This window comes from Pomacea canaliculata, linkage group LG10 (genome assembly GCF_003073045.1).
Source record: "Pomacea canaliculata isolate SZHN2017 linkage group LG10, ASM307304v1, whole genome shotgun sequence".
In the NCBI taxonomy this organism is placed as follows: domain Eukaryota; kingdom Metazoa; phylum Mollusca; class Gastropoda; order Architaenioglossa; family Ampullariidae; genus Pomacea; species Pomacea canaliculata.
Window position 1 is genome coordinate 18,370,964 of NC_037599.1, and position 10,206 is coordinate 18,381,169.

Below are 10,206 nucleotides of genomic sequence, written 5' to 3' on the forward strand. Positions count from 1 at the left end.
CTTATAGCCTGCATATTATTTTTCCCACATTTTCAACTTATAGTCTGAAAGGAGCTTCCAGGAGACTGAAACTAAAAATATCAAAGTTGCTGAGATGAGCTGTCATCGATTGGAATTACTATTTTTGTACCATATAGGTTTTCAGTATTTTAAGAGATAAGTGTTTTTATGCAGTGCAGTATGTCCCCTTTGGTACATTTAAAATCAACTCCAGAATTTTCAAATGCGTTTAATTTCTAATGGGTTTTATAAGGGGAAAAAAAAACTGATTTCACTTTAAGAACCGCTTTCCAAACCTCTTTGGATAGACAATTTTGTGGAATTATTATTTAGCATAATTCTGTGATAAATGTGAGGAAAATTGTGTCAAATGTTGAAGAAACATTTTTGATGGTAAAACTAGTCAGTAAAAAAACAATAGTGAATACCAAAATTTTGCTTTTTGCTTTTATAGTTATATGTGCCTGTTTTGTCTCCATTTTTAAATAATTAGCTTTATCTCTATTTTCTGACAAAACTGCAAAAATATGAATACTTTGTGCCATGTTTATTTTTACGAAAAACAATATTAAAGTATTGATCTTTGGTAATTTTTTAGTCAAGTGTTTTGGTTCAGATCATTAATAGCTTGCATTCATGTATTGGAAATGTGTATGAGCAAGCAAAAACATAATTTGCAGTGGTGTGGTAATTTTTATGTTTTAGGTAGGACTACTTTGCACAACCCCTGAAATTACAGTAAAATGCTTATGAAGTAAACCATAAGCTGTTTACCAGAAAAAAGAACTCGCTACAGAAAAATAATTCCTGTCTCTTCACCATTAAGTGTTTTTTGTTACAAAATGTGGGTTAATGAAGAATTTTTGGAGCTGATAACCTAACAGTATTTGTGCAAGAATTTTTTAAAATACATGCTTTATGAAGAAGAGGGTTAAAACACAAGGAAAAAGTGCATGAAATAGGCAGCAGTAAAGTAACAGCACTATGTAATAGTGGTTTAAAGATCTTGAACTAGCTGAAGAAACTGGCTTTTTTATATATATATATTTAGTCATTTTATTGAAACCATGCTCAAGGCGAGAAGATTATAAATTTGCTTATCATTACCAAGGTATCAAAATGAACCATTTAATTTTTTACATCTACAAGAAAAAATTTTAATTCCACTTAAATGCATGCAACAAAATCTTAAATAATTGGAAAGGCACCAAATCTTTACCTACGCGATCTCAATAATTGTTTTTAAGGCTTTTTCTCTTAGGAGCACATCTCATCGACTTGCAGATCTCCTGTACAAATCTTGATGCATGTTCCTTCAGGCTGTCCATTACTATAGAAAGCATTCTGCACTTAGATTCTCATGATAGATGTGATGAATGAGATCTTGTTTCATTCGTTGCATATTGAAAAATGGAGGCCAGATAGCTAAGCTCAAGTCGGTGTGGGCCAGGGCACTAAAAGTAGTGCTGGGACTACCTTCATATGCATCAAATCTGTGTTAGCAGAGACAGTTTCTATAGACCTAATAAGGAAAGGACAGCCAACAACTACTACAAAATGCAGGATCCCATCAACAAACCCATAGGCACAAAACAGGTTGCCCTACATCACAATCTACCTTCCAACACCACACTCAACATAGAACACCAAAGGAGCAGAAGTAAACATCATAGACCCTTACACCAACATGCTAACACCATCATGGACACTTCCCCAATCACATATAGACTTAGGCCTCACCAAAGAACACCAGTAACAAAGCTCAAGCTAGACATCAGTTAAAAAGAATACAACAGATATATGCCGATGGATCCCATGATCTAGAGACAAACAGCTGGGTTGGGAGTCTGCTTCCCTGACAACATATCCATCTCCACCAGACTCCTGATGCATACCTTTATCTTTACACCTAAACAGTATTCCAGACAGTATATCGATGAAAGACAGGACAGCAACAACAGTTGATAATCTCACACTCACTGTCAGACCCTAAAAAACAAGTCATCTGACAGAACTGACATAGTGTAATTAATATTGCTTGTTATAAATAAGATCAACAACGACAATGGAGATGTCATATTCTTCTGAGTTCTCTCCCATATTGGGATTAAAAGGGATGAAGAGGCAGATAAGCTAGCTCAACTAAAACCACGGATAACTTTGTGATAAAACCAAATGCCAATCCAACAGTCACCAATCTAGATATCTCACTGGCAGAAAGAAAACTGGCCATAAAACCAGCAATTAAACTAAGGTGGCAAGAGAAATACGGAATTTAAGGCAAAGGAACCAGGAGAATGTTAGATGATAAAACTAGTAACACCCTGCTTTTCTTCAAAGCAAAAACTTAGAATAGAACAACACGAGGGATCTGGCAACCAACACAGTGCACCCCCCCCCCCAGCAGACTTTTGGCAGGCCTCTTAGGTACCGAAAGCAAGCGACAACAGCAGGAAATGAGGGCACCGGCACATTACACCACCAATGTGGACTTGGCAAAACTCCTAGACACCAACAAGAGGGCACTAACAAGATTAGACAACACCACAAACAGCGACCCTCTTCCCTCCATTCACCTATCTTCTCCCCCATAACTGCAATCCCCTCCCCTTTCCCCACAATGTGAAATCACCTCCAGGTGGAAGTCTTTAAAAACAAATAATAACCATTGACAGCCAGTGGGACCTCACCACGAACTTGTATTACTCGACTGCTGGCAGACGACTTTTTTCCCATTTAACTACTAAAACGAGGCATTAAACGACAAAGCTTCCGGTTTATTCACATTTCAGATTAACTACTAAAATGAGCCATTAGACGACAAAGCTTCCAGTTTATTCACATTCATTGTTTAGGCTCGCCGAGACTAACAGTGGAGCACTTCGGCGGGGTAGATAAAACCAAAGGGGAGTTACTCTTATTGAAAGGCAACATCTGGAAGAGTAAGGGCACGTGATCAGAGAAGCAGACGGCTTAACCCTGTTAGAACTGAGCATAAATAGAGTTGCGTCTCACCACCCGTTTTATCCTTTCAGCATGGCCAAAGTTAAGGTGAGGAAAACAGTAAATTTAATGTTTTTATTTGATTTTTTGAAGGAAACGTTTGCTCGATCCTAGTTTACAAGCCCTCGGCGCGAGGGTCTATTCGACTCAGCATTAGTGATCGACATGTCCAAAGAACAAAAAATTCAAGTAAAGAGTATACTAATGAGAGAATTTTCTCACAACAGAGACTCTGCGATAGTATCACACAGAAAATGCACACACACATAAACTGAGCAAAGATTCACACTGTAGAGTTAAACTGCCATAACAGCTTAAAATCATGTCCACACAAAATATATACTCTAGCGTACCATATATATCTGCATCGTTTTTGTATACGGTAGTCCACATTAAACATGTTTAAAATATGTTTTAGTACACATAGCAGGATTTTTTTCATTGCATGTTTAACCAGAACACATCTTTTAACCCCTGAAGAAAATTGTGTATAGTTGAGGGCAACAGCATTAATTGTCTCGTGCTAACAAATATTAAAGATATCACAAGCTTGACAACTTAGCCCCATCACTATCAGTACAGCTTTATCCTTTGAATCAATGAGAATATAATTGCAGCAGATGTGAGAAGCAACAGATGTTGTGCGTCTGAACTTTGTTTTTGGTTAATGATTTCCAATGACAAAATCGAGTCTGTGAAGAGAGCAGTAATATGTAGATTAATGTTTAGGATTCTATTTTTTTTTTCATTTGGATGAATATCTTTTGAGAAGTGAGCTTTTGCAAATAGTTTTTTAATCTGACATTTATAAATAATGTGTTTCTTTTGTCTTTTTTTTTAAAGCCATATAACCATCATGTGATGTGTGATGCTATATTTGCATGGCAGATTAATTAATTTCCTGAAAGGGATTAATAAGGGTGTTTTGTATTTGTATTACCTGCTGATTGAAATATACTAATGTCATTTGTATTCCAAATATATTGTTTGATATTCTCCTTAGCAGTATTGAATGATTGTAATTTTCAGATCGGAATAATTGGAGGATCTGGGCTAGACAACCCATCGTTGCTGGAAAATAGAATGGAGAAGCTTGTGGACACACCGTATGGGAAAGTAAGAAACAAACAGCATCATGCTAAGATCGTAAAACAATACATCTGATTCTGCTTATGTATTTCTTAGGGAATGTGAGTGATAATCTTTCTGGATTGATAAATATGAAGACGTAAAATAAAATGATGGCTAAAATCATTTTTCAGCTCTGTTTGTGACAACATGTAGCATCACAAATGTTTACTTAGAACAGATTTACAATAGCTATTGAAATTTTCCAAGGATTTTGTTTACAGTGACACTTAATTCTGAATAGTGAGTAGGAACCTTATTAACTATTTGCAATTGTTTACAAATAGCTTTTTGACCATTACTCTACAGATGCTTACACATTGTCCAGACTGATAAATGTTTTATTCAGCTGTATATTTACTGAAATTTAGAGCACTTTGAGTGTTTCAAACACGTAATTTCATAACACAGTTTATCACCAAACCATCTGGATTTATCGTGGTCACTCTTTTGTCCAGCCCTCAGATGCACTAATAATAGGAACTATCAGTGGTATCGATTGTGTATTGCTGGCAAGGTGAGCACATGTTAATATTATTTTGCTTTGTCTTCATGTGTTCGATTGCTGAAGAGTGTGCAGCTCACTCACAGTCATTGAGAAAGCAAAATTTAAATTAAATCTGAAAAATATGGGAACTGAGAGAAATATTGAAATATAAAATCATTAGCATGTTATTGACATTCCTTTGTTTCCCTCAACAGCAATGAAATTCTTTTGCTGTATACATCACACTTCTAGCACTAGCAATACAGTAGTAGTTTTACTTTTAAAAAAGCTTCAAATTGATGGCAACATGTATTCAAATTAAAATATCCTTGAAAGGCAAGCATTTCACTGCCTACCAAAGCACTTTAAAAGCATTCACATGCAAATGCAAGCATCCACTTGCACACATCATTTCAATCATGAATAACACTATTGTCCAAATTCGTGCTTTATTTTATCAATGTGATGGAAATTTGACTCCCATTACACATTGAATCCTATATGTTACCATACTTGTAAGTCTGTTATCTTCTGTTAACAGGCATGGTCGTAAACATTCTATCAGCCCTAGCAATGTGAATTACCGTGCCAATATTTATGCCTTGAAACAAGAAGGATGCAGCCACATTCTGGTGACAACAGCCTGTGGTTCCCTCCAAGAAAACATCCATCCAGGAGAAATTGTTGTAATTGATCAGTTCATTGACAGGTAATTACGATAAATTGTGGACTTTAAGCCATGACTTTTTTCCCCAGCTTTAAACCCTTTAGTACTGTCAGAAGTTAGAATTTTGGTCAGTCCATTTGTGATTTTCCCCAAAAATCTTAAATTCAAGCTTTCTTTCAATAAACTAATGGCAATGCTATTTCTAGACCAGCAAGGCAAATTTTGTGTTGGGTTCAAGTTAACTGTTAACTTATCCTGCCACAGTTTATTCTCACTATGCTATTTAATTTTACTACATTAGTTTTCAAGTGTTTCTGTTTCATGTTTATTTACTTTAATTCTTATTTGGATCTCTAAGCTTCCAAAATGTATGTTCATCTAGAACCAAAAGACGTATTGAAACATTCTATGATGGCTCCCCAGAAGCTCCCAAGGGTATATGTCATATACCTATGAATGAACCTTTCTGCAAACGTACCAGAGAGGTAAGGTTTGTAGCTTAAAGCTTTAAATACTAAATACATTTAGCAGCATAATGTTTTAATTGTGTTAAGATGGTGTGGAGTTCTTTGCTTCATTTAGTCAGTTTTCCTCACCATCTGGTCTAGACCTCACTAGGCACGGTCTATCTTAAAGCAGACATTAATTATGATAGCCTGTATCAGCGGGTTGTGCTTTCAAAAGACATCACTACAAAGCAAGTGTGAGTGCAACATTTCATCAGTTTTACTCATGGGCATTACGATGTCTATATTTTTGCCATGGAAAAAAGGCTGCTTCTGCATTCTGATGACAATAACCTTCTATTATCTCCTGCATTAAACTTAGAAATTGAGTTCAGTGACAAGTGACAAGTAATCAGTCTCATAGACAGTCATGCAGGAAAACGTTTGCCAATACTGTTGTGATTTATTGTGCGACTTCATTTTTTTTAAACTTTTGTACTGTACTTGAGCACAGGTAAGCTTCACAGAGTACACATAATATTCAGAATATCCAATTCATCCTCCTATTGAGAGATTGTTAGATTTTGAAAACTAAGATATTTTTTTTTTCCAGAAGCTGTGTTGATTGTCTTTTTCTCTACACTAAAAAAATAAATTGTTAACAAGTAACTAAAATTGATTCTTTGAATGCGTTATTAAAATGAAAGGATATGGCGTGGTTCTTTTCAAAGAATTTATTTGCTTACTTTATGTCATTCAGATCTTAAGCACCTGTCTTGAGGATCTGGGTTTGAGTCACCACAAATATGGTACGATGATCACAATTGAAGGACCACGTTTCTCCAGCAAGGCTGAAAGCAAGCTTTGGAGAAGCTGGGGAGCTCATGTCATCAACATGAGCACAGTTCCAGAGGTAAAAGTTGAATTTCTTTTAAAAAGAAATTTTTTTATAAGATTTCATAACTTTGGTCAAATGCATTCAACCAGAAATATTTAGCATACAATAAAATTTCTTTTTATAAAAAAATTGAAAAAATTAAGTACATTTTAAAATAGACTGCTTCTGGTCGGCCACTTACTCTATTTTAAGATTTTCTGCAGAAATCTAGTAAAATAAGTACAAAAAAAGACTTTTCTATGGGTCTCCAGTCATTTTGACTGAAACCATATCGCCCCAATCACAGCTACCATATCATCCCAACAGTAAAAATCAAATCCATCCAGGCCTGAGATGAGTTTATCTCCAATGACAAGTAGATATTAGCATAAAATATCAACAGAGCCATGCATTGTTTGAACAAGTTCACCCACCATCTTTCTAACTAAACAGATTCGGAAAACAATTCACACAATGGTGCACATGATTGTTATTGCTTTATTGCAATATTGTGCAGAAATCTCATTCAAAAATATAAATAGTGCATTTTAGGAGTGCGTCTTTGTCTACCATGGTACATATGTATTGATTAGTTGCTGTTCCTGGAGAGTTAGTTTCCCCAATACATCTGCACTCAAGCCTAACAATGGCACATAAGCATGAACAAATTTCAATATTTAGATAAATGAATTTATAAGTGCTTGAAGTCACGGTTCTTGGAATGAAAGACTGGTTGATCTCCCTGCTACAACTGCTCAGTTATGGTTTGATTTTGGTGGATTTTAGCAAGTCGTAATAGGGAGAGATTATATATATATGATGCATATTGTAACAATATATTGTAACCATGTGCCACTGTGACTGTAAACCCATTTTTCCAAGTCAAGCTCATAAATTATGCAACAGTTTTTATTAATAATACTACAGTTTATAATAAATATGTGCCTTCTTCAAATGTTACAGACATCTAAGTTCAGCAAAACTGTAGACAAAAAAAAAGTCATTACAGGTTTTTATTTTTCAGGTAGTCCTTGCAAAGGAAGCGGGTTTATGTTATGCATCACTTGCACTAGTGACAGATTATGATAGCTGGAGGGATGACACGGAGGCCGTAAGTGTTGTCATCATTTGCAAATATTTGGTTAATGTAGTTAAAAATCCCTGTATGTGCATGAATTTTTTTTAAAACAGTTTATTATATTAGCTTTGAACACTTATATTACATTCTATTTCTTAAAAACTTTTTCTTAATAATTGTGCTGACCAATGCACACATTAGAATAATACATGGTCGGAGAACTTTTTTCTAGTGCAAATTGTGACCAATTAAACGTAAACTATTTCATAGTACATTAGTAGGATCAGGTAGGCTTATTTTGTTGTATTCATCTTTGTTATAGGTGCATGTAGAACTGGCTGTCAGCACATTTAAAGAGAATGCTGTTAAGGCATGCAAAGTGCTGCTGGCAGCCATACCTCACATAGCTGAAGAAGACTGGACAGATACTCTAGCTGAAAACAAGGTTTGTGGCTATTACTTTGTGACATCTGGTTGTTAATAGGGTTTATTTTTGTTCTGTCAGTTAGGCACAGGATGTCAGCTATCATGCTTTGTTTTTTTTATCCCTTGTTTTATGTGCTGCATATGTAAGCCCCCCATTGAAAATGACCCTGAGCCTCCAGCCCTCTGTATGGCCTACTGCCCCACCCCACCCCACATGGCCTTTTTCATTTTTGGGTGTTCTTTGTCAGGTGAATGGGGATACATACACACATGCATGCTTGTGCACAAGCGCATTGTGCCCTGGTCATGTTTCAGGGGTTTTGAACTTGACCGGCTGGTGAACTCATTTAATCTAGACCAGGGCCAACAGATATTGTAAAGTATCAGACATGAATTGGGATGAGAGGTTCTAAAGGGTTTGATGGGTGAAGATATATAAGGAGTCATGGTTGGCAGTTAAAAAATGTTTTCCCCTTATATTCTGGAGTGGGTTCTGTGGTTGCCAAGAATGTGTGCTTTTCTCTGTGCTCTTGAGAATTAGCTTCATTCTCTACCATTCAACAAAGGAACCTATTAAAAGCATTAGCTTAAATTGGAAAATGTACACTGTGCTATGACTTCTTGTGCAACTGGCCCATCCCTGTCCAACCACATATGGGAGACATGAGGGTTACAAATTTCTTCTGGAGATATATGTCTAGCACCTCAAGATTTTTGTGACTAAAGTTTTTTAAAGAACCTGGTTACAGGTATCACAACAGATCTTCTTTTTGGTATTAGAATTTTTTTAATTTAAGTAATGTTGCTTAATTAAAAGTTAAGAAGGCGACAACTAATGTCATTATTTTCTCTTGTGCAGAAAATTGTGGCAAGTTCCATAATGCTGTCACACTGACATACAATACAGTTTATCAAGCATCTTCAGTCATCTGGTACAAAAATCCTTGCATCATCACCAGTTCTTATGCAAAGAAAATGTAGAACTTGTTGGCATATATTTATAGTGCATGTACAATTTCAGTTTATATGGGTCTGTTAATCATATCCTGCAAGTAAATAATTTTCTGATATGTTGGTAGTATTACATTTTTTGGACCAACATTTAAAAATTACTTATACTTGTAAAAATTGGCAAAATCAACAGCCACTGGTTAAAATTTAAAACAGTGATGGTTATATTTCTGTGTACATGCTGGTGGCATGCACAAATAAGACAAAATACAAAAATTTCATTTGGCAGGTCAAAAAGGATACTTTTCTTTTTATATAGACTTTTCATAACTATGTAATTTTAGTGTTCTATGGTACATTTTTCAGGTAGAAGTGAATATCTTGCTATTCAGTCAAGATCGCTGATCACAATGCCTGTTCTTATTGTCTTTTGGTTAATATAAAACTATGTTAATGTATTACCAAAAGATGCAGAATGTCTTTTATTTTTAAATCTAGAATTGTGGTTGTTGAAAAGTATGCAATGTTACCAAAAAACCCAAAACTTGAAAAGGTTTTTTCAGAAAAATATTTGCAAATTTGTTCCGAATTTTAAATCTGCATTTGGGTTACATGTCCTGGGACCAGAATGACACTACACTTTGTAACTAGCATGAAGAGTTGAATCATGTTCGTTTTTTGGAAATTGACCTATGGACCATATAAGGCATAGTATTGAAGAATGAGATTGGTGATCTGTCTTCTGATGTATGCAAATAGATGGCATTTAATCTTCAGATATATGTATATATCATCTTAGCAGATCAGACAAGCTCGCAAACCAGTATCTTGATAGTAAGGCTGTACACAGTCAATGCCAAGTGCCAGATGAGACCTTTTAATCATTATAATCTGTAAATCACATAAACTCTTAATTCCAGTTGAATATCTGCTTGGAGATTATGGAAGAGATAAAGATCTTGGTTACACTGTATTTGTAAAATGTTTCATCCTGCAAGTCACACCAATCATACTTATGAGTAAATGCTGGTTTGTTAGATGTATTGCTGCATCATGGCATGTTGTGTAAGCTGTTTATCATACACATATTCATTTGGCACTGACAAAATGTCTTACTGCAATAAAGTTACAGTGTTGATGTCA

The 10,206-nt window shown here is 35.4% G+C and overlaps 1 protein-coding gene across 1 annotated transcript; it reads left to right on the forward strand.

The window, feature by feature from the left end:
• The first annotated feature begins 2,897 nt into the window (after nt 1-2,897).
• LOC112573118 (S-methyl-5'-thioadenosine phosphorylase-like) lies at nt 2,898-10,206 on the forward strand. The gene is made up of 9 exons (XM_025253168.1): nt 2,898-3,051; nt 4,033-4,119; nt 4,590-4,648; nt 5,160-5,327; nt 5,668-5,770; nt 6,492-6,644; nt 7,633-7,719; nt 8,009-8,131; nt 8,972-10,206. Exons 1-9 carry the CDS (start codon nt 3,037-3,039, stop codon nt 9,005-9,007), a joined length of 831 nt encoding a protein of 276 aa, XP_025108953.1. The 5' UTR covers nt 2,898-3,036; the 3' UTR covers nt 9,008-10,206.